Raw genomic sequence first — 24,726 nt, 5'->3', positions numbered from 1 at the left:
AGAGTTAGCTCAGTATTCACGGATTTTTCTGGTGTCGTTTGATTTTGACAGCACACCAATCAGCTGCCAGAGCAGGATACATATATAACTGCAGATTTTGAACTATTGATATCAAGTGGGCACACAGCATCTTTAGTGCTTCTCTCCACACTGCCCACTTTTAGAAATACCATATGAAAAATTCTATTGGTGCTGCAGTTGGGAGCAAAAAGGAAATAACTTACAACTGGCTCAAAGATTTCTGAGGATGTAAGTGCGAAAAATGGAAAATAAAGATAAGCAACCACTGGATTACTTTAAAGTATCCTTTCTATTACCATCAGTATCTGTAATCTACTATCTTTTAGGAACCCTAAACGCCTAAGTGAAATGAGTAAGAAAGTGATTCATAGTTAGCATTCAGATAACACCTCAGGATAAATATGGGAAGTGCCACCCAGTTGATGATGGCTTCTATAGTAGCAGGTCCCTCATTCTAGAAAACGTGCCATCTGCAAACAAGGCAGAGTTTAAACTGGACACAATTTTTGCTTCTGGCTGCCTATCTTGCTCCATCGGGTGACCAGGAATCTACGCTAGTCTTTAAATCAGAAATAATATACCAATCAGAACACATTCATGGTGCAACACAAAAGTTTAATTGTTCAAAACATGTTGGCATAGAAACCTATCATTCACGGAGATGGAAAATGAAAGTCAATGGAATTAAATAAAGGCCAATCTAATATTATCTGTTTAACCCCTGTGGTGTTATGGCCAAACCTTTGCATTCTTTGAGTTTATTGCCTAGAATGCAACTGGTGTCTAATTACATACACATCATTAACATAGCATACTGCAAGCTTATTTTTTAACAATCCCTACAGTGTGCAAGCAGACCATTCGGCCCATCGAGTTCACACTGATCCTCCGGACAGAATCTCACCCAGATCCACCCGTACCATATCCTTGCATATCCCACCCTAGACACTACGGTCAATTTAGTTTCACCAATCCACCTAACCTGCACAACTTTGGACTGTGGGAGAAAACTGATGCAGACATGGGGAGAATGTGCAAACTCTAAACAGACAATCGCCCAAGGCTGGAATCGAACCTGGGGTCCCTGGCGCTGTGAGGCAGCAGTGCTGACCACTGTAAAACTTCACATAATACCATAAGTAATGTATCATAATAATTACTGTGAAAGACAACCGAGCGTAATCCACACATGTGTTGCTTTTTGCTATTTTTAATTTTTAATTTAGCATTTAGGCTTTATAAACTAACCATGAGTAATCCGGTGGAATTAAAGTAAAATCAACCTTGGCTAAGCTAAACCTTTTCAGTGGGATACATACAGAATTAAAAATATTGAAAAAGTAATTATTTTCTTCCATTTTCCAGCTGAGTTTTATATAAAATAGAAGCAGTCCATTAAAATTTGCCCAGAGGTCATCGATGCCATTAAGGATAGATTTCAAATCAAAACACCTAGGAATGAAAATCTGCCAGTGTTGTCTCGCTGTACTGGTTGACTGCATGAACTATAATCTGTTTTATTGATAGGCAGAATATTTTAATGATATTTGTGCCAAGATGTGAACTGAGTGCAGTCTGAGGAAAGCTGCAGAGGGGGAGAAAATGCTGCAACTTGGTCAATGTCTTTGTCACCTACAAAAAACACTGCATTTCTATGAAACCACACAATTCTGCAGAGCCGAGTTGAGGTTAATTAATAATGCACAACCACCTGATTAACTTAAGTGCTTTTTCCTGTGTAAACATTTAAAGATGCATAAGGTAGGAAAAGTAGATGTCATATTTTATTTTTGATGCAGTGCACTCTCGCTTTCCATTCCTCTCCTTCAACAATTACTTACTATGCTGACAAAGTCAATAAATCGATCTTTCTTCTGATGTGCTATACAGCAAGCTAATCCAATACTGCGCTATCTGCAGTAAAAATAATCAGGGAAAATGGATAGAAGAGACAGCAGTAATATATGTACATCTCTGTACTGCTCTGGCACCAATCTATCGATAGTCAAATGTTTTTAAAAAGCAAATCAGATACTCAAACAATTATCTAAACCCCAAATGCTCATAAAACATTTTGTTCCAGTTATACTAAGCAAACATTTAGCTCGTTTATAACAGAATTGCTTCCACTGGAAATAAATCCATTTGGTTAATCCGCAGTGCTGTAGACTGTGTTCCACTTGCACCGTAGAACCAATCGTGGATCACCAGCAGCAACAAGTAGCCAACTATGCATGTGGAAGGTTATGGTAACTGTATCATTGAATTATTATGATTCAGACATTTTAACAGAAACCAACAATGTAAGGATTGTCAAACAGCAGTTAGAATATTTGCAGAGGATTTGGATTGTATTTTTGAGGCAATAAATAAAGCTGAAATAAACATTAATCTGTTTCATCTTCTACTTTCCTGACAGTTGCATGATGTACCAATAATGAAGCCATTGACTAATGTGGCAAACAATCTCCATCCAAAAAGGAAATAAGGTCAAGCCCCAGTCATAAGCTTTGCATACCACGGGTCCAAAGTCACCTAATGCTCCTCTTCAGATTGAGGTTACTGATGGCACCAACGTCACCTGATTTTTATTATACAACCAACAGCTGCGTATTGGATTTATGAATAGTCTAAATGTCAGGTATCAAGTTGTGTGCTTTATTTACATCATGCCTTTTGGATGCAATGGAGGTGAATTGGTCTTCAGCAGCGTTACAATTTCAATGACATGAAACTGAAATCCTGATTTACATCCTGCTTGATTTCCTTTCGTGTCAAAGACCAAATTCACCCCCTCATACCTTTGATGGTTGAAAAACTTCGCTTAGAAGTAACAAAGTGGGATTTGCATGGGCTAATCATATCAAATGCATATAAAAACAGTACCTTAAAATGAAATCCCACTAATGGAAGAAGGGTGGGATTAGGCACTATTGCCTCAAATTTTAACTGACCACTTCCATACTGAGTGGCCAGGTTCAATGACTGATATCTGGTGGGTAATCCATATTCAGTATTTTCCATCTACACACAGTATAAGTGGAACATTCCAGTTATACTGATGCTCTTGAGGTAATTAAATCAAATTAAATTACATTGCCTGCAGCAAAATAGATCGGCTAGATAAAACATATTTATGGGAAAAGGAAGTTTGTTGGAAAAGAAAGAGGAAGGGTAATGTGTATCCCATCACCTGATAGGATTGAATCAGCTTCTGAATCAGTACATGTACAAAATTAACCTCTGAAGGTGGGCTTGTTTATTGTGGCACTAACTCCGGATACATGCATAAATCAGCATGAACAAACTACATTCCAGAGGTCAGACCTTCAGTCCAATCTGACTTCTGAAATGCAGCATCGCCTACTCGTGGAATACAATGAATGTCTCTAGCATTTGCATATAAAGCGGGCCTCTCAGTAACATAGGAAGAATGATCTTCCCTTTTTTGGTTGTTGAGAATGTTTACACATATTTAACTGCCTTAAAATGACGGATTCTTAACAATCTATTTGCTAATTTAGGTCAACTGTAAGATCGACAATCTTTGTGCACGACCTTCTCAATTATTTTGAGAAATTAAATTCCAGCAATTAAAGTTGCCTTAAAATATTTCTAAGCATTAAAATAGAAGGGAAAATGCCTTTTAATAACAATTGAGGTCTTGATAAGACTTAAGGAGTGAAAACAATATTCTAACTGTCCAGTAAAACATGTCGTAGCACTGGATTATTGTTTGCAGTTTCTTGTTCAGGCTGCAGTGACTGCAGATCAACAGCTTAAAGAGCTAAGGCTACTCCTCAACCTACTTGGAATTTATTAGTTTTTTTTTAAGAAGAACGGGCAGTCAATGTGAAACGAAGCTTTTGTGGCAAGGTCTCTATTAGTAGATGTTCTAAAAAGGATTTGATTTAGATCACAGCTCATTCAGTCGTTCAGATACAAATTCTGCAGCTTTAGTTATTCTATCTGGCAGCCAGCAGTGTACTTTCTGTGACTCATCTTTCCCAATCCAACAGGATTCAGGGGCATGCTGCTTAACCTGTACAGTCTGAACAACTGTAAACTACAGCTGTTAATAAACACAGACAGCACCAAATATATTACGCTACTGACAAGTCACTACAAAATCATGTGAAGCCACTGCATTCAGAAGCATTACGTTCTCTTGTATTTATGGTGTATGTCACCACGTTGCAATGTCATTAACATGATTTGCTCCTTTGCTAGTTTCAGGAAAAATCTATTGTTTTGCTATCATGAACTAATTCCTGAAAATTGCATTGTTGGAGCTTTTCATCTTGCATTCATCAGGACTATTATCAAGATTACAAATGTAACGGTATGAAGATAGAGAGCTCATTGATTGGCAACTGGACAATGACTGATAGAGGCAGTGTTATAGAGAATGTGCCAAATAATGATGATTGACAGTTCACAGTCAGGCTTTGTTTAAACGAAGCAGGTAGCCTCTGGTCAAAGCATTGTCCTGAGAAATGAATCAGAAATGCCTGTCCCCTACTTTGAGGAGTTGAGCAGGTGCAATCTGACAAAATGTTATGTGGCTGCAAAGAACAGAGTATGCGAGTTGTTTCCAGGAAATGTAAATACAAGTGCTTTATACTGCAAACACAAAAATGCCCTGAATTGGCAGCATTATTCTTCAGATACTCAAGGCTACCAGCAAATTGCAGGTGTTGAATTGCAAACTCACATCAACAGTCGGATATTGCACTGTTAGTTTTGCGACCAAGACCTGGTTGGGTACAGTGATTTCCTTGATTTTTGTGAACAGTCAAAGGGAAGCGCTATTTTATTTGATTTGCCAGAATTTGTAAAGTACTGTTTAGTTAGTTGCCATCAGACTGGTACTGAAATTTACAAGACCCTGGAAAAGTTAGGTACTTTAAAGTTCAGGAAACAGGTGAAGTAAGCATTTCACTTTAAACACTGCTCAGTTTGCCACTAACAGGGTGCTGCCATTAAGCCAGAATGATATTCTGCCTATCACACAAATATGTAATGAGGTAATATGAATGTCAGTGTTGGTATGATGCCAGAAATGTAGGTCATACATTCCAAAGACTGGTAAATATTAATCATTACATCCCTCCGGCTGTCCACTGTAAGCAAGGTACTAATCCTGCCCAGCCTGACAGTGCTTTCAAAAGCTGCAACAATGTGTCTAGCATTGATGTGTTTCTTCAAGTGGAGAAAGTTTACTGGATCATTCAGTGTGTGAAGCACACCAATTCTTCATCAGTGCTAACCCTGTTTATTCCAAAATTTAATACACCAGGAAATTGATTGTCAGTCATCAACTGATGCATTCTCAATGGCAACATGCCCACCAGGGCCAATTGTCAACCAATCAGCACTCTCTTCTCATGCAATATGAGTATCAATTTGCCTTTGGAACTGGTATACTTGCAAATTATTCTGATGAATGCATGATTCAAAGCTTCAACAAATATGTCTTCTTCAGCAATACTCAAATTCCCTGTTCCCAAATGACAATAATTACCCAAGTTCAAAGATTTCAGTTAGACTTATTTCATGCTGGATAAAGAATATTCCTTAGCAAATAAATGCTACCAACATATTTCACATTAGAATTTGTAAACTGGAACAAAGACAAATTTTTAACACTACGTTCGGTCAGTAAGTTCTGTTTATACAGCAAACAAAATTTAATGGGGAAAACACAACTGGAAAGAGTCAAGCATTTTGTGCATTTTGCGTGTTCAGTTCTCCCCTAAATTTTAGGTTCATCCATCCAGCTGTTGTACACTATTTCCCAACTGAAGTAGTACATTGGCCATCTAAGATCTAGTCTTTCCCAGATCCTTTATGACGATCGTCTCCACCCTGCTGCAGATCTCTCGAAATCACAAATTTACCACTGACTCAATCTATCTCCTCCTCCGGCTCTATCACATATAGCAGTGCTGATGCATTAACATTAGGCTTCACTGAGATAAAGCTTGCAGCCTTCAGCATTAAGAGTTGTTTGAATAAATATTTCTTTAAAAGATTAGAAGGCAAGCATAAGAAAGCAAGATTTTAAGTCAGAAACAATGAAGGCTACCAGCTTGAGCCATCTATTTCAAAATAATAAAAAGGTTCAATTGTCCATTTATAATGTCATTTGTAAACCACAGAGCCTGCAATTGCTGAAGCTCTCCAGTCTGCAACTGATGGTATTAAAACTTTGCATACTATTGCATCATTGATCACTGGTTATATGCAGAATCAGCTTAGGATGGGCACAGATGGAAGTTGAAAAATTCTGAACTTCCAGACAGAAAACATTACATTTTAGCACCAGCATTTTAGATTAAATTCCTAATTCTTGTTAATGCTTGTTCTTTTTATTTAGTCCATACAGCTAGAAATTATGTTCTTTGTTTGAGTTAGAAAAATTGCACAATGGTTCTTGAAGGCATCTAGAGTCTTTACTTTATAAGTAAGATGAGATTGGACTCAAACTTGGACATTGTGCCAGTTTGTAGTCTTTCACAGCAACTCTCATTACACCCTAGTACTACAAAGCCTCCCTTCCTCATTGTTGCATTCAGTTTAAAAAATGTCAAATAAAACAGATGGTACTTTTCTCAAGGCCTGTATGATGTGTTATGTACTTTAATTCTACTTTATATGTATTTGTATTAATTTACAGTTTTTTTATCCTGCACACAACTAAAAATACATTAAATACATCAATAATGTCAGTGTCAAAACCTATACATCAAGTTAGTTTCAAACAATTAATTAAGTTAATACAGATCTGTCAAAAATGCAGAATAAAATCCTGTGGCATGCAAGACATTATAAAACAGCTGAAATCATGTTAAAAACTAGAATTCATAGAATACTTTAATTGTTTTTTTCCAAAGAAAACTTTAGCAGTGATTGTAGGAAGAAATGTGAATGCGAAACTAGGAAGCTTACGTACTTCATTAGTTTTCTGAAGGTAAAGAGGGAGACAACATCTTTTCATTTTGAAAGGTTTGCACTTCAAACAGTGTCAAATGTCAGATAGCCTAAAAAGACACATGGATTTTACTTTCAGCTTGTGGGCCCACTTCTGGTATGTTCCAATAGAAAGGACATATTCCTTCTACAAATGAAGCGTAAAGACATTTCTGAACGATCCCCAAGGCTATAACAATATGCTGTCTGATAGCAGCAAATGAACGACGTTCACTGCACAGAGATACAACACCACAAAAAGCTACACTGAATACAGAAAGGTTCAAAGCTGCCCACCTGTGGCTGTTGAGGGATATTTACAAAGCTGGGATCCCGTGGTCCAACACTCACGAATCGGTTTGCAGGGGAGGTGCTGGGTGTCGAGTAGGCTGTGAAGGGAAGGGATACATGCGTTCAAGAAGCAGCAGTGGGTCGCACACGAACAGCAAACATCTTAAGTCTGACTGAAAGACTGCAGTGTCTACAGAGGCACTCACCCAAGTTTATTCCTGATTTTTTTTTTACTCACCTGATAACAGACTTGAAACATGAAAAACAACTACAGATTCAAAAGGACACATGTATGGACAAGACAATTTTCTTAATCGTGTAGGGTAATAACCACAGTGCTACAACAATCCTCCTTACCTAAACTTAATTTCTTTCAAGATATATTGACATGAAACATAAATGTAAAGGGTCACAGAAAGTACCACTGGTTATCTTTTATTTACTGTGATATAAGAATCTGAGAAATAAGGAAGCAATATGAATTAATGAGTTAAAACATGAGCAAGATAATTCCAATGGAAATATCACCTCAGGTGCAGAGGTGCATTCAGAGGCAATGTTTCAGTACAGAAAACAGCTAACTATTAGCTATAAAGCAAGATAACTATCATTAAACTGGAACAGATAGCAATGAAAAAACTTGTCCCTAGCCCTCAGTAGAAACTACTTCTGTGTTAGCTCTTTCAATCTTTCACGTTAAGAATGGAAGCTATATAAAATAAGAGCTTAAAAATGGTTTTACAGGAGAGTGATATTGTCCTAATTTGGTTGTGGTATTTAAAGAAGATCAGTTGGAAGTTAACAACACAGAATCTCAAATATTGGGGTAAAAATGCCCTTATGACTTATGACTGTATGTAGCAACATCAATAATAGATTTGTAAAAAAATCCACTTGGGTATTTCTCTTAAAATTAGAAGTATGCAGTAAAAGAATGTGAGAATTTATTCTAAATATTACTACGTTGCTACAGGTAACAGACAAAGGAATTCTTCTCTCAAATTCTTCCTTCAAAGAGTTGCCAAACAAAACCTTTTTTTTTAAGTGAAATAATATTCCTACAGTAAGCTCAGTTGGCTCCAGAGTTGGTTTGTGATGCAAAATGACACCAATTCCCACATTGGCTGAAGTTACCATGAAGAACTCTCCTTCTCAACCTCTCCCTCGCCTGAGGTGTGATGACCTCAGGTTAAACCACCACCAGCCATCTCTCCCTAATAAGAGAACAGCATAAGGTCTGCAGGACATCGTTAACCTTTTTTTTAATGTTCTTCAAACATTCAATGAATGAGTTTAGAAGAATAAGTGGGGTTCTCATAACCAGACAAGGTAAACACAGGAAGGATGTTCCTGATAACTGGGGAGACGAGAACCCGGAGTCACAGTCTAAATACATGGAGTTGGTCATTTAGGACTGAAATGAGGAGAGTGGTAAGTCTGTGAAATACACTGCCAGTGAAAGCACGTGAAGTCAAAATATTGAATGCCTTCAATAAGGAGTTAGATCTCATCCTTAGGGATAAAGGGATCAAAGGGTAAGAAGAGATAGTGGGTACAGGGTGACAAGTAGGATAATCAGTCATGATCATATTCAATGGTGTGGCAAGCTCAAATCGTTGAATGGCCTACTTCTGCTCATATTTTCAATGTTTGTTACAGTTACTGTATACAAGTGAATTGAGCTGGCATGGCTTTCCACTTATAGGACTGCAGAATGCTGTCAAGAATCAAACAGTTCCTCAATGCATTAGTTACTCCACGAAGATTAGAAGTGGTAGAGGCAAACCACTGGAGTAAGAAAACTAACCAATTAATTGCAAAGATAATAAAATAAAATGGTTTTAGCAGGAAGGAATATAGGCAAAGGTAACTCTTTGGACAAATAAAGATGTGGTCCCTTCCCAACTGTAGGCAAATGCAGTTAATCATGGGCTGGATCCACAATGATGAAATAAAAGGAACAATTATAATGATTGTGTAACTACACTGTTGCCTCATTTTTACTGTGGCAAATTATATTTTCCACTTTCCCATATGCTTTTAACAACATATGTGCAGCATTTTCTGCTGAGTTCTACAATATTTCATTACATTTAGCCAGAATTTACTACAGATCATATTATTTTTGTCCATATATAGTAGAGTTACTGTGATTCACTAGAGAATAGCAGTTCCCAATCTATGATTACATCAAGCAGGCAGAATTTGCTTGCTTTTATGCTTTATCACTAACAGGCTGCTTACAGATAGTGTGCTGGTTTAACAAAATTGGCCTAAGAATAAGCCTCATACAATTGATTGTGTGCTTATGTTTTCTATCGTTTCTAATGATTATGTTATTACCGGGAAAAACCTAAACGTTTGTGCGAATTACTCATCTCAGTTAAACATCACCAGAGACTACATTTATTCAGTGTGTGGACTGCTGATTACTGATGTGTTGGCACATTGATGATTGTGATATGTCTATGGATCAATACTTGAGACAACTGGTGCAATCTAGATTCAGCAATACTGACTAAAGATGGGGGGGTGAGGGACAAGAAAATCTAGTTCCCTTATAAGTGTGGATGGGAATTTCAACTTGGAGCATGATTGTTTCTCTTGGCCCTAAAATGACTTTTAAAAACAACCTACAAAAACATATATTTCCCTTAGTGACTTTTAGCAGTCCTTATAAGAAAAGCATGGGGCATATCTGGTCATTTATACAGTTAAATCACAATGTAGTATATAATACCAGATTACATCTCTTGGGCAAACAACGTCATGTTCTTAATGTTTTCATTCTTTTTTCAATCCCTCCATTACCTTGCCCTTCCCCACCTCTGTGATCTCCTCTAACTCCACAACCCTCCAAGAAATCTGCTACTCATCTAATTCTTGTCTCTTGACTAAACACCCCTTTTTTTTATTATTGCCAAACCACTGACTGTGTCTTCAATTTTCTAGGCCTCAAACTCTGGAAAACCCTCCTGACATTAATCTATTTTGCTTTCCTTCTTTAGGACACTACACTATCATTCACTCTTTGACCAAGCTTTTGGTTATTTGATCTAATAACACGTTACACAATTTGGTGTCATAATTAGCTTTGTAATGCTCCAGTGAAGAACCTCAGGATGTTGCTACAACAGTGGAAGTCCATTATAATGTGGATGTTGGACTCAAAAGTGAAACCATCTTACAGATGGAATGCTTAATAAGATTTCTACTTTTATTTCTATTTTTAACTTACATGATGAAGGGGTAAGTAAAGATTGTTTTTTCTATCTTTTTGGAAGCATGAGAACCTTCCCAATTATAGGTTAATTAATAGTTCAAGACTTCCACAGTACTAAGTTATTGTTGTTAAGCAATATTGGGTCTATTTAAAAGCCCGCCTGAAAATTGGATTAGGGCGTCAAAAATGTCTCACTTTTCTCTACTTGCCTCTCATTCAACAGGACAGAAATGGGTCACTGGCAGTAGGAAATACTCATATGTGTACAAAGGCATTTTGCTGATATGTCCTTTACCACATTAAAGGAACCATTCTGAAAGGTGATACAAACAAAAAGGAGCAATTTTCATGTTTTTGGAAATTTTGTGATTTATGGAGTAAAAACAAAAGAAATTCAAACAGAAACAAAAGCAAGTGCAATGTAAAGCATTTATCTGGAAGCCATCAATTAGATACCAACAGGAAGAAAACACCTCACAATAAAAGAAAAACAGGAATAAAACCTGATTGTTTTCTGTTCAGATGCATGACTGGTGGGCAGCATGTTTAGAAAGACAAAGGGTTAACCAACTTGTGTCTAAATATGTATTCATATTAAAAACAAGTGACCTAATGCTTGACCTTAGAAGGCTAGCATTGCATATTTTGATACAGTTACAGGGGTTTTACTGAAGTAAACTTACTGGGTGAAGTAGGTGATGCTGCTCCTCCATCTGTAGATGTGGTGGTTGGTTTTGTGTCTGGCACTGGCAAAGGCACAGGCCTGGCCATAGGTGGAGGAGGTGGAGGTGGCAACATTGGAGTGGGAAGGAATGGATTATGGACTTTGCCCTGGCTGCTTCCATTGGGCTGTGGAATAGAGTAAAAATAATAATAAGTCAAGACCACAGCTGGAAGAAAAGGCTTTGTAAACAATGATTATAGCTAATGGAGGCATCAGGATAACAAAATTGTGATACTTTAGGAAGTTAAAACAACATAATTTCTCTTTCTCAAACTATCCGCATTAGTAATTAATCTTGTTAAATCCTCCAAATGCCTTGTCAGCCTGGTCAAACCAGGGACCCAATATTATATTTGACAGAGTGATACTAATAACAAATTTTCTACATTATATATCTCTATTTTCACATCACTCCTGTTATATTCTGCACCAGATACTGAAAAGAAATGGGCAAACATAGAATGACTAAGTCTTCAACTATCCCCACTGGTATTTTACATAATAACTTAAGTGGATGACAGACTTGCAGTCAAACATAGGGGACGAATGTGTTTTTAATCAGTTCTGTGAAATGAAATTGAAATTGTGGAAGATATAAAATTCATATGTCCTAAACATTATTTCATCAGTGGCAACAGAAGTACTAAAATACAAACATATTAATTACCTTTTTAGATTATGGAAGCAGTATTACATAGCATTAAATAGCTTTTTATAATAGGTACCATACTAAATCAGGTAATTTCTGATTATACAATGCATGATTTCAATTTGTTTCAAAGTACTAATGTGTACAAGCACACAGTGATGCCAGTCAGCATTATGCATGCCATAGTTCATGTGGCTCTTACTAGTCTTTCTGTACTGTGCCAGCCTTTTCATTTGCCAGTAACTTAATTCAATTTTCAAACCACCCACCACCATACATTTTCTTTTTTTCTTCTTCCTTGAAATCTTTCCACCATAATGTCTCTTACAATTTTCTTCTAAGATGTGCCCTAGTCAGGCTCTTGTATTTAATTAAGTTCAGCAAACTTTTTTGTTTACGCATCCTTGTAAAGTCCACATTTATTTTTTGGACTGTGGACTGAAAAAAAGGATTGTTCGAAGCAAAAACGATGCTGTCGTTTTTAAAACAAGTCACTGAAACTCATTGTGAATTGTATCTACAATATTGCCTTACTCAAGCAGTGGGGGAAGAGTTCTCAACATTTCAGGTCCATGTCTCTTACAATTACAATAGCTCTGATTTCAAAAATCATGAAGTGCCTCGAGAGGCTGCTCATGGCCCACATCAACTCCAAAGTCCCATCCTGCCTTGATCCCTTACAATTTGTCCGCCGACATAACAGGTCCACAGAGGATGTTATACCCCGAGCCCTGCACTCCTCTCTGGAACATTTGGACATCAAAGACACCAACATCAGGTTCCTGTCTGGGGACTATACTTCACCTTCAACACCATTATCCCCTCCAGGTTGATCTCAAAACTGCGAGACCTTGGTCTTGGCTCTGTCCTCTGCAACTGGATCCTCAGCTTTCTGACCCATAGGCTACAATCAGTGAGGATAGGTAATCGCACCTCCCCCGCAATAACACCCAACACTGGAGATACCCTCCCACCCCCCCATCAAAGATGTGTCCTCAGACCCTAGTGTACTCCCCGTACACATGTGTTGCCAAATTCTGAATGAACGCCATTTACAAGTTTGCTGACTGTAGTGGAACAGATATCTAACAATGAGTCAAAATACAGAAAGGAGATAGCAGTCTTGGCGACATGGTGCAATGAAAACTATCCGTTTCTCAACGTCAGCAAAACTAAAGAACAGATCATCGATTGCAGAAAGAAAGGAGGAGAACATGCCCCCATCTACAACAACAGAGCTGAAGCTGAGAGAGTGAACAGCATCAAGTTCCTCGGAGTGACGATAACCGGCAACCTGTCCTGGACATCCCATGTAGATGCAACTGTCAAGAAGGCACAACAACACCTGTCCTTCCTCCGGCGGCTCAGGAAATTTGGCATATCCATAAGGTCCTTCACCAACTTCTACAGACGCACCATTGGAAGTATACTGTCCAGATGCATAATAGCCTGGTATGGCAACTGCTCTGCCCAGGACCATAAAAAGCTACAGAAGGTGGTATGAACACGCCAGACCATCAGCGAAGCCAACTTTCCATCAATGGACTCTATTTACATGGCTTGTTGATGTAAAAAGGCGGCCAACATCATCAAAGAACCATCACACTCTGGTAATGAGCTCCTACAACCGCTTCTGTTAGGCAGAAGATACAGAAGCCTGAACTCATGCACAAGCAGGTTCAGGTACAGCTTCTTTCTGGCCGTTATCAGACTGTTGAATGGACTCTAGCCTCAAATAATGTACCCTGCAATATAACCTGCATGCTTCTAAGTCTTTTTGATCTGTACATCCTTTGCTTGCTGTGGTCTGCCTGTACCGCTTGTAAATAAAGCTTTTCACTGTATTTCGATACATATGACAATCAATGTGTGTTTGTTCAGGGCAGTTTTGTCCAGATTCAGTCCTCTGATTAATTTTTCAACTGACCGGAAGTTGTAGGCTAAGGAGGGTTCAGCAGAGTGACAACTATCTGACTGGTTTTGGATCAGTGACTGCAGCCTTGTATAGAGACAATACAGCATAAGCATCTAACCTGCGAAGAGAAAGCATCTCAATCTTTCTCTCCACCCAGTTCTCACTCATCATTTTCCCAGTAAAATTTTGTCGACAAATTGTCTACAGCATGGGAAAAAAATGGGGAAAGAAACTTTAGAGATATTGAAAGGGGTAAATTCTCAACCAGTGAATGAAAGACAGCACTGGTGTGAAAACAACCATACCTCATTCACAAAGAATTTAAGGAAATGGAAGAAACCAAAAAACAGCTTATTAACTTCTGTGGTCCAGATTATTGCTATTAAACTGTTTCTCTCTATCACTTCCCCCCTTTTTTTTTACATACCCCACCCCATCCGCCGCCAAATATCCACGTCTTGTCTTTTTCTGCTTCTGTTTGTATGTGTACAGAAATTTTTAAAGAGGTAGATTTTAAAGTATAGAGTAACAAGTTAACAATTCATGTTGCTTTCTTGCCATTGATTATAAACAAATAAAAGCAAAATACTGTTGATATTGGAAATCTGAAACAAGTACAGAAAATTCTGGAGAAGCTCAGCGAGCAAAGCAGTATCTGTGGACACAGTTAACATTTAGAGTTCAATATGACTCTTCCTCAGAGCAGATTATAAACAGCTCAATGGCAATAAATAGTTATTTTCTTATTAATGAACAAACCCAGTGTGTATACTCATCTGGCCTAAATGAGAGAGTTGGGTAAGACTGGGCAATTTGTTTTTAATGGAAATTTTCTATGTTGTGACAACTCCAAGAATAGCGAGGTTCAATTTTCAGTGCACTACCTGTATTTATACAAAGTTCCCAGACTTGTCTGATATCTTGGAACAAAGCACTAGCCATGAGAAATGTAGGGTTACATAGAAAGGGTAGGTGGATGAGTCTGCGTGGGATGGTCTTTGGAGGGTCAGTGTGGGCTTGTTGGACCGAATGACCTGATTCCACACAGAAGGCATTCTACAGAAAGGCAATGAAATATTGGGTGTGCAGTTACAGCAAGTGAAAAACATTAAAACAATCAACACCAGGTTTTGGACCAAATGTAACGAGTTCACATGAGAGGCTGCAAAAGCCTTCCTACAGGTGGAGCAGCTGTACCTGTTCAACTAAAAATAGATCACAATTGCCGGATTGATTGAATTGGCAAGCCCATCAGAAGTACAGTTGCACGCCAGGTTAGAAATGTAAACTGTAAAAATAATTGAAGGACCAGCACATCTGCGCTTAACAGAGATACATGACACCAAGTACGTCGAGTATCTGTTTGCATCAAGTTATGGTTTGAACATAAAACAGAATTGAAGCAAAAAAGAACTACAATAGACCTAAAAGACCTTCAATATCAGAGAGAAAAAGACGACAAAGACTGTTTGGGAAACTAGAATTTCAAAAGAAAAAGAGATCACAAAGGTGAGAGAGAGAGAGATCATGAAACTTTAAATGATGTTTAATAAAGGGGCCATCTGATGCTGATATAGGCTCTGACTGCAGAAAATATGTCATAATCTAAAGCCCAGTAAGGAAATAGTTTAAATTTTTACAGGCCAACCAACATTTGAGGAAAACAGTGCGGAGGCAGTCTTGAAGCCATTTGAGAAAATTGCAACCCCAATGAAATTGCCAAATGAAAGCTGGATGTTTCCGATGCAATGGCAGAAAACAGGAAATTTAAGCTTCACCATCGGAGGATGCTTCTAAAGTTCGACATTTTTATGCAGGCTATTCTGAGTGCACGAGTTAGGTCCAGAAGCATATGGAGAAAAGTTTCAAAATATAATGAAACAGCCTGGACAAATAGCTGAGATAATGGGAACTGCAGATGCTGGAGATTCCAAGATAATAAAATGTGAGGCTGGACGAACACAGCAGGCCAAGCAGCATCTCAGGAGCACAAAAGCTGACGTTTCGGGCCTAGACCCTTCATCAGAGAGGGGGATGGGGGGAGGGAACTGGAATAAATAGGGAGAGAGGGGGAGGCGGACCGAAGATGGAGAGTAAAGAAGATAGGTGGAGAGAGTGTAGGTGGGGAGGTAGGGAGGGGATAGGTCAGTCCAGGGAAGACGGACAGGTCAAGGAGGTGGGATGAGGTTAGTAGGTAGCGGGGGGTGCGGCTTGGGGTGGGAGGAAGGGATGGGTGAGAGGAAGAACCGGTTAGGGAGGCAGAGACAGGTTGGACTGGTTTTGGGATGCAGTGGGTGGGGGGGAAGAGCTGGGCTGGTTGTGTGGTGCAGTGGGGGGGAGGGGACGAACTGGGCTGGTTGAGGGATGCAGTAGGGGAAGGGGAGATTTGTACTGGATACCTGCATTAGAAGCAAATGTCATATATGAAGCTTTAAGAGGGATTGTTCCCCTGGAAGAATTTAAAAGCTTACTACTTCTTCTAATAAGAAACTGCCATTAAGCAGAGAGTTGCAACTATCAGAAAGAAAGCAGTAATGATTTAGCCGATCCACAAAGCTGAGCATTTTATTTTTGTCACCCCTGCAGACTTGAAGGATGCAGGACTGGAGTGACAGGAAGAAAAGTAGCCAAGTTAAAGAAAGGACAGCTGGGAATGCCACAATGCCGCTTCTTCAGAGGTGAAAATGAGAGGCCTATGTGTTTGCATTTCAATAAAATGGGACACCTTCCTTCGTTGAGAATGCTGTGAGTTGCAATCAAAGCCCCTAGGACTTACTGGGATTCATTAGAGTGAGCCCAAAAAGGGAATTCAGAAGAAAAATATCATGGATCAAATTGTAACTTTAACTACAACCAGAAAAGCAGAGGCAAGAACAACTGTGAATGCAGGAAATGTGAATAAAGCAAATGAGACTGGAAAGGATTTTGTCAAAGGGAAAGATAACCTCTTTTGCTTCAAATGATACTGGTAAAGCCATAATTATATTAAGGGATACAAGAGCTACTCAAACTCTCTTGCAGGAAATGGATATATTTTCCCTCTATTGCAATGAAAGCCAAAATGTCAGTAAACAGCACAAGTGCAGAGCATACAAGATAACAAAGTGGATGAACACAGCAGGCCAAGCAGCATCTCAGGAGCACAAAAGCTGACGTTTCGGGCCTAGACCCTTCATCAGAGAGGGGGATGGGGTGAGGGAACTGGAATAAATAGGGAGAGAGGGGGAGGCGGACCGAAGATGGAGAGAAAACAAGATAGGTAGAGAGTATAGGTGAGGAGGTAGGGAGGGGATAGGTCAGTCCAGGGAAGATGGACAGGTCAAGGAGGCGGGATGAGGTGGTAGGTAGGAAATGGAGGTGCGGCTTGAGGTGGGAGGAAGGGATGGGTGAGAGGAAGAACAGGTTAGGGAAGCAGAGACAGGCTGGGCTGGTTTTGGAATGCGGTGGGGGGAGGGGACGAACTGGGCTGGTTTTGGGATGCGGTGGGGGACGGGGAGATTTTGAAGCTTGTGAAGTCCACATTGATACCATTGGGCTGCAGGGTTCCCAAGTGGAATGAGTTGCTGTTCTTGCAACCTTCGGGTGGCATTCTTGTGGCACTGCAGGAGGCCCATGATGGACATGTCGTCTGAGGAATGGGAGGGGGAGTTGAAATGGTTCGCGACTGGGAGGTGCAGTTGTTTATTGCGAACCAAGCGGAGGTGTTCTGCAAAGCGGTCCCCAAGCCTCCGCTTGGTTTCCCCAATGTAGAGGAACATTCCCCAATGTCTCTGCTTCCCTAACCTGTTCTTCCTCTCACCCATCCCTTCCTCCCACCTCAAGCCCCACCTCCATTTCCTACCTACCACCTCCTCCCGCCTCCTTGACCTGTCCATCTTCCCTGGACTGACCTATCCCCTCCCTATCTCCTCACCTAAACTCTCCTCTCTACCTATCTTGTTTTCCCTCCATCTTCGGTCCGCCTCCCCATCTCTCCCTATTTATTCCAGTTCCCTCTCCCCATCCCCCTCTCTGATGAAGGGTCTAGGCCCGAAACATCAGCTTTTATGCTCCTGAGATGCTGCTTGGCCTGCTGTGTTCATCCAGCTCCACCCTTTGTTATCTTGGATTCTCCAGCATCTGCAGTTCCCATTATCACAAGTGCAGAGTATATCCCGGTTCCACTGTAGAGTATACAATTGGAAAGTGACTTATTGTCCAGAGAATTGGTAGTTATTAATTAGTTAGAATTAGTTATTGGTAGTTAGAGGGAGTTATTAAGAAATTTCTTGTAAATGAAGTTGACTGATTTCTGAGGAACAATTTAGCTGCAGTAAAGGTTATAACTTCCCTTTGATAATCATAGAAAGTTTGAATGAGGTTAATAAGAGAAAACAGTTGCAGAAACAAGTTCCAGGTGTTTTTCTGTCGCAGGTGTAGTGACCAGGGCAAAGGCGAAACAAAATCTATTATCAGAGGTTAAAGTAAGACCACAAATAGACGTTAGATTAGCTGAAATTTTATTTAAGATGGGTATCATTCAAAAGAAGTATTTAGTATATCTTCATTAACTGAGGCTCAGGAAGCAGATCCAGGGTTAAGTAAGTTTGCACAAACAGCTCACATTGAAGCTGGGGCAGTTCCATAGTAACTTTGCATTAAAACAGGGTTCTGATGAAGTGGAGACACATACACAGACCTGTGGATGAGGAATGGACGGTTATTCATCAGATAATGTGCCCATTCCAATAATGTGAAGAGATATTATGCTTAACTCAGGAAATATCTATGGCAAGACATGTAGGAATACTGAAAACTTAAACATCGATAAAGACAAACATTTTACCTGGCCAAAAGTTCAGAAGAATGTAGTGCAATTCTGTAAAACATGTCAAGTATTAGGAACATATCAGTATGTAATCAAAGGGGCACCTTTAAAATGCATCCAAGTTTTCAAAATTTTCATAGGTTGTCTTGGACCATCACTGAGAACGATATCAGCTATCCTTTCAATTATGGATAATGACAACCTAATTTCCAAAAGCTATTCCTTTGAGGACAATTACAGCTAAAGCAGTAATGCTAAAGTTAACTTAGGTTTTTACTAGTTGTGGACACCCTATTGAAATACAATCTGACCTAGATTTTAACTTTTTCTAAATGTTTCTAGGACAATCTGGTTATAAAATGGCTGATGTATACCTTCTACCATCCACAAACACAGGGAGCTTTGGAGAGAGTTCATCAAACTCTCAAAACAGTGACTAATGTCTATTGACATGAATACCCACAGGTCTGGGACAAAGAATTAGATTTTTTACTATTTACTACCAGAGATTCCTCAAATCAAGTTCCTGCATTTCGTCCATTTGAATTGATCTATAATGGCGGAGGGTTGATGTAGGTTTGTGTGCGTCTTTGATGCCCAGGGCCATTGGAGGCTTGGGGTCAGTTCAGATACATTCTTGATGTACGATAATGTGACAAGTATGTTGCGGCGTACTGTATCTTCCTGTTGTTTGTGTGACAGGCATCATCAGACCCAGCTGTTCGGGTATCTGTTGTCTCTAAATACTTGGCAGAAGTATTCTTCTTCATTTTGTCACAGTTCTGGGTTGCTGCAGTGTATTGTGGCTCATTTGAACAGTATTTTTATGCAACTCCATTTATGGAGAGACAAGCACAGGAATTTCTAGAGGCCTGGTTCTCCACCAAGAAGGCCATCAAAAAACACATAGAATTAGACCCTTTGTACACACCACTGCAAAGAAAAACCGGATATTAGGTAATCAACTCCAATAGACCCCAGAGTTTAAATATCAGGGAGGAAAACACAACACATCATCGGAGGCTGCACTGATAATGTTACCCAGCAGGTTAATGAACTGTCTGCAAACAATTGAACCAGCTCGGCAAGCGAACCAACCACAGCATGTTGAAGTGGTTTAATCTCAGGGAAGAAGGTGAAAAGGTGTAAGTGTATGAAATCGTAGGAGTAGCAGAGATGAGAGTGAAACTAAGAGGCAGAAGGAGAATTTGAAAGTTCACAATTTTATTGAAGTTCTAGTATTCAATTAGCCAGTTAGAAATAGTGGGAGAGTTAGACGTGGTGTTATTGCTTTTGCAGGAAGAATAATGAAAGATCTATTAAGGCTACAAATCTTCTTGTTTTCCTAAGTAATGACACACCTGGATATAAGACGTTAGGGGAGACATGATGCACAAGTAGGAAACTCAGTGCCAATAAAGTAACATCCTTATTGGTTGAGACCAGGCAGACAAGCTCAATAGTAAATAGAGATTCAATGTATGGTGTACAATTGCTTGAACAAATCCACAGAAGGCAGCTGGAGTTCACCAGAGGTGTTAATTCCTAAACTGAATGGATCCACTCAATTCTGCATAGACTACAAAAAAGTAAATGCAGTAACAAAAACGGGTTTCTATCTTATTCCTTGATGAGAAGATTACATTGATAGGTTGGCAAGGTATAATTTTTTTTCTGTTAAAAGGGTACCAACTGTGAAAAATTTCAAAACTTCACAAGTGTCCAATTGCCTATTCCAGCGTTAATCATTAGTATCATTAATAGATTATCACCTAAAAGATACAAAGTATGTATGTGATGAAATACTCTCCAATTTTCTAACAAACATAGCTCGAACAAAATCAAGATAATAGACACTATCCAGGAAAAAGTATCCTGTGTATTTGGCAACACACCCACCAGCAAAAATATTCATTTTGTTCAGTATTGGTGCATCATGGTTGTGGAGGTGAATGGCATCCCTTGAGCAGACTAACCCCCCTTTCCTTTCTACCTTTTTTTTAAAAAAGAAAATTAAAAACAGCAAGCAGCATTTGTAACTATCTTCAGCCAGAAGTGCCAAGTGGATAATCCTCCTCCTGAGGTCTCCAGCATCCCAGAAGTGAGCCATCAGCTCACTTGTGTTAAGTAATATTCACTCTGACGGGTCAAGGAATGGCTGGAGGTACTGGATATTGCGTTATGTGTCAACATTCCAGCAATAGTACCGAAGGTGTGCAACAGATCCTGTCGTGCTACTCGCCAAACTGTTCCGGTGCAATAATAACACTGGCACCTAAGTGCCAATGTGGAAAATTGTCTAGGTGTATCCCGACCACAAAGAAGGATATGTCCAATGAGGCAGTCACTTTTTAAAAGTCCACTCTTGATCAACAGCTAAATGTCAACAATGCTAGCAGGTGGCGCTTGCAGAGGAACAACCTGCTCGCTGATGTTGATTCTGCCATGAACTCGAGATGACTGACCTCATTTTACAACCTTGGTCCAAAAACAGAGAAAAGATCTGCATTCCAGAAGTGAGAAGAATGTGACAGGCCTCAACAAGGTAGCATTTGACTGAATATGGCATCATGGAACTCTAACAAAACTGGAGTCAATGGGTATCAGGGTAATATTTTACACTGATTAGCTCATATCCAAACAGTGAAAGGTGGTTTTGATGGTTGGTGGTCAAGCACTTCAGTCTCAGGACATCTCTGCCTGAGTTCCTTAGGGTAGTGTTTTCAGGCTAACCATCTTCAGCTGCTTTGTCAGTGACATTCCATCCATTGGAGGGTCAAAAGTGGGTTTGCTGATTATATAAGGCTGAGTACAATTCATGATTCCTCAGACATTGAAGAAGCCTGCATATACATGCAGCAAAGCTATGACAACATCCAGGCTTGGGATAATGAGTGTTAAGTAATATTTACAGCACACAACCATCAGACAAAGAACATCTCAAAGCAGAGAGTATCTAACCATCGCCCCTTGACATTCAATAGCTTTACCTTAGTTGAATTCCACCAACCATCAACGTTGAGGGGGGTTGCAATTGATTATATTTCAGATTCATGGCATTGTTCTCAACATTTGTACACGGAGGATTCCTGTGATGACTTCCAGAAACCTGGCATTAGCCCACTGCTGAGCCAATCATTTCCAGAACATGGCAGAAGCTTTAAAATAATTTTAATTAAATGGCAATGTGATTCAAGATAGAATAATAATGCTTTCTTAATAGAGTACAGGAAACATATCTGGAATATGCATTTATCTTTGATTTTTCACAATCTTAAGAACCTACTGAGAAACTGGTAAGGTGTAACATAGGCTGATTTGATATTGCTCATTATGTTGTTGCTGAAGAAATTTTTCACATCGATGTATTTGGTAATAGTAATCAACAGCTATGATACAAGACAGCAACAGGAATTTACTTTCTGTTTCTCCCAGTAACTTTTTACATGTTGCTTTTAGAAACAAATTTCATCTTCCTTTCTGCAAGAGTCTGAGAAAACATAACCAACTCCCAGAAACAATCCTCCAATTTCATTACACCCATTAGAAATTTATAATGAGCAACTAGATAAAAGTCAAAGCTTCAGTGCATGACTGACTTCTTGGCTGCAATAGATATATGTTATTCTTAGCTCCTGGGGCCAAATGCCCTTATACTCTTTCATATCCCTTTTTGGCCCTCTTGATGAGGTCCATTTTCTGTGGCCACATTATGCCGCATGTAATAGTGTCCCGATTTTGGCCACCAGCTCTGTAGAATACTGTATGGGTGGATCATTTGATCTGTGCGAGCATCTGAAGCATTATTAGACTTCCCAAATGTTTTCTCCTTGAGGCTCCTCGTTTGTGCACACGTGTTTCTGAATCTGTCCTCTGCTGATATATGGAGTTTATGCATCAGGCATGGCTGTACAACTTGTATAACTTGCATTCATGAGCAATTACTAATCTTCTTTCCTCTACTCTCTGTAGAATTGCTGAAGAGTTGAATTGCCTGAGAATAAAATAATTATATACATTCCCAAGAAAGTGTCCGCTGACATGCATAACTTTCTAACAGTGGAAATAAACTATTTGCATATTCCCAGAATTATATAGTCAAGGAATTCTTGACAGTGTGCAGACATACAAGCTTACAATCAGTGATGCTCCTTGACTTGAGAAAACAATCCATGAGGGACAACTGTGCTCCTTTTCGTAGTGATCATAGTTTGTTGTGCTGAGTATGTTGGTGGTCTGTGGAAAATCAAAGCTTCAGTTATACTCTATTTGCAGCAATGAATGCCAATGTAATTGAATCCTTTGATATTTGCGGAAGGATAATGTTAGAAGTCATGACATTCACTCCTAGCAGGACCAGAAACCACCCTAAAAACAAGAGTTCCTCTGATGATCCTCAGTCTCTTCATGTATTGTTTCCTTTCAGTTTTAATGGATTCAACATCCATAACAATTGTAACTGGTCCATCTTCTGGACAGTTTCTTCTTGTTATTTGCATACCATTTATAATCTGTGTTTCTGTACTACCCACTCTGATTCTGACTTCATTATATACAATAATTACTGGCAATAATTGTGGTAGGATGAGCATTACACAGCACTGTTCAACTGTCAGGGCATTCATGAAATAGTTCTTTCTTTTATTTACTAATTTGTGAACCTCATCTTTTATGATAAGCAAAATGCCAACTTGGATTTTCTGATCAGAGATCTAGTGTCCAGTCAGTTTCTGTTCAGAAACCATTTGAGATTTGTTAAGAATGAACCAGAGCTATTCTACCTCTTATCTGTATATCCCATTAGGACTTCTATTAGTTTAGGAAGGACCTGTCAGTTTTCCAATAAAAGCATGTAAATCAGTGCACAATGATGTTATTACACTATAATTCCGTTTCCCATCATTTCAATCCATATCATGCTTTACCTATCCTATAAAACTGCTGTTCAAGGTCTTTATGGATTAAGCTTCAAATGGAAACCTGTTTAAAATGGTAAAAAGTGAAATTGCAAATAAAACTTATGCACCATTACCCCATTTTCCTTTATGGTAGGGTGCAAGGTGGTTCTTTCCCCTCTCTGCTTTAACTCAAGCCTTTTAAGAGCCTTTGCCTTTCTCGCTGAGGTGCTGAGAACATTACTGCATTGTTGCTTTTCTCAAAAAGAGCACAAAAAGCATATTTTCTGAAGAAGGGTCCTGACCTGAAATGTCAACTTTCTAACGCCTCTGATGCTGCCTGGCCTGCTGTGTTCCTCCAGCTCTATGCTGTGTAATCACAAACAAGCAATGGATGTCTGGGTATGGCAGGCTATACCTTAGAGAACTGGAACCCATTCCTAATACCCTGGCACAAGAATATACAGGCTGAGGAGTACTTACTTGTCCAAGGATCAGTGCTTGTAGAGGCAGTAATTTGCTAGCAGAGTTATATTTTAAGCTGTAAATAAACCTGTAGTCATACTAACAATTGTCTACTCAATTTAATTGTATTGGGATAGCTTCAAACATCCATTCAGAACACAGCAAAACAAATCTGCAGTGTAAATAGTGTGAAACAGGTGACTGACACATTAGTTATGTCAGGATCAGGTTTCATCTAATTCCCATGTACACCAACAGCACTTTAAGACAGTTCTGCAATTTTGGAATAACAGGATTCCTAAAAGTGCCCAACATTACTGATTGCAACTGCATGGCCTAAGTATTCCATTACAGAATGTCACAACCTAAGTGAGTCACAAAAGATTCAGCGTTCTGTTTAGCCATCAGCAGAGCAAAATGCAAGTAAATGCATAATCTCTTAATAGCTGTCATGCGCCTTCCATTTAAGGCATTCAACGGTCTTTGAAAATGTCACCTGAAAGAACCTGCTGGAAGATCAAAGCTATATTCTATGGCTGGAGCTCATCATCATTCTTTGCTGTCCAAATGCATTAACTGAATATGAGCATTTCTGAAAGAAGTTGCATTTTGTCAAAACTTTTCATATTTTCCTCGTCAGGACACTCATAAGAACACAAATTCAGGAGCATCACTAACATTAATATTGCTTGAGGGGAGAACGCTGATTGGTTGGACAGTGGACTCTGATTATTAAAGGTAATAATGCATCATTATGTTGTTTG

General features: G+C 39.2%; 1 protein-coding gene across 20 annotated transcripts in view; it reads right to left on the bottom strand.

Annotated features, from left to right (window-relative positions):
- Nucleotides 1–24,726, bottom strand: part of nfia (nuclear factor I/A) — a 738,669-nt gene that overhangs the window by 47,054 nt on the left and 666,889 nt on the right. For 12 of the 20 annotated variants that reach the window (XM_048539762.2, XM_059647912.1, XM_048539772.2 and 9 more), the window contains 3 exons: nucleotides 22,740–22,838; nucleotides 11,191–11,356; nucleotides 7,291–7,382 (listed from right to left, as the gene is read on the bottom strand). The exons of 1 other annotated variant lie outside the window; for it this stretch is intronic. In XM_048539762.2, coding sequence (XP_048395719.1) covers nucleotides 7,291–7,382; nucleotides 11,191–11,356; nucleotides 22,740–22,838 — 357 coding nt within the window. The remainder of the gene's footprint in view (nucleotides 1–7,290; nucleotides 7,383–11,190; nucleotides 11,357–22,739; nucleotides 22,839–24,726) is intronic. 7 more of the 20 variants (XM_048539768.2, XM_048539771.2, XM_059647914.1 and 4 more) reach the window with 2 other exon arrangements.

Source organism: Stegostoma tigrinum, chromosome 8 (assembly GCF_030684315.1).
Source record: "Stegostoma tigrinum isolate sSteTig4 chromosome 8, sSteTig4.hap1, whole genome shotgun sequence".
Taxonomy (NCBI): domain Eukaryota; kingdom Metazoa; phylum Chordata; class Chondrichthyes; order Orectolobiformes; family Stegostomatidae; genus Stegostoma; species Stegostoma tigrinum.
The sequence above is the reverse complement of the archived record's forward strand: the minus strand, read 5'-3'. Positions and strand labels throughout refer to the sequence as shown.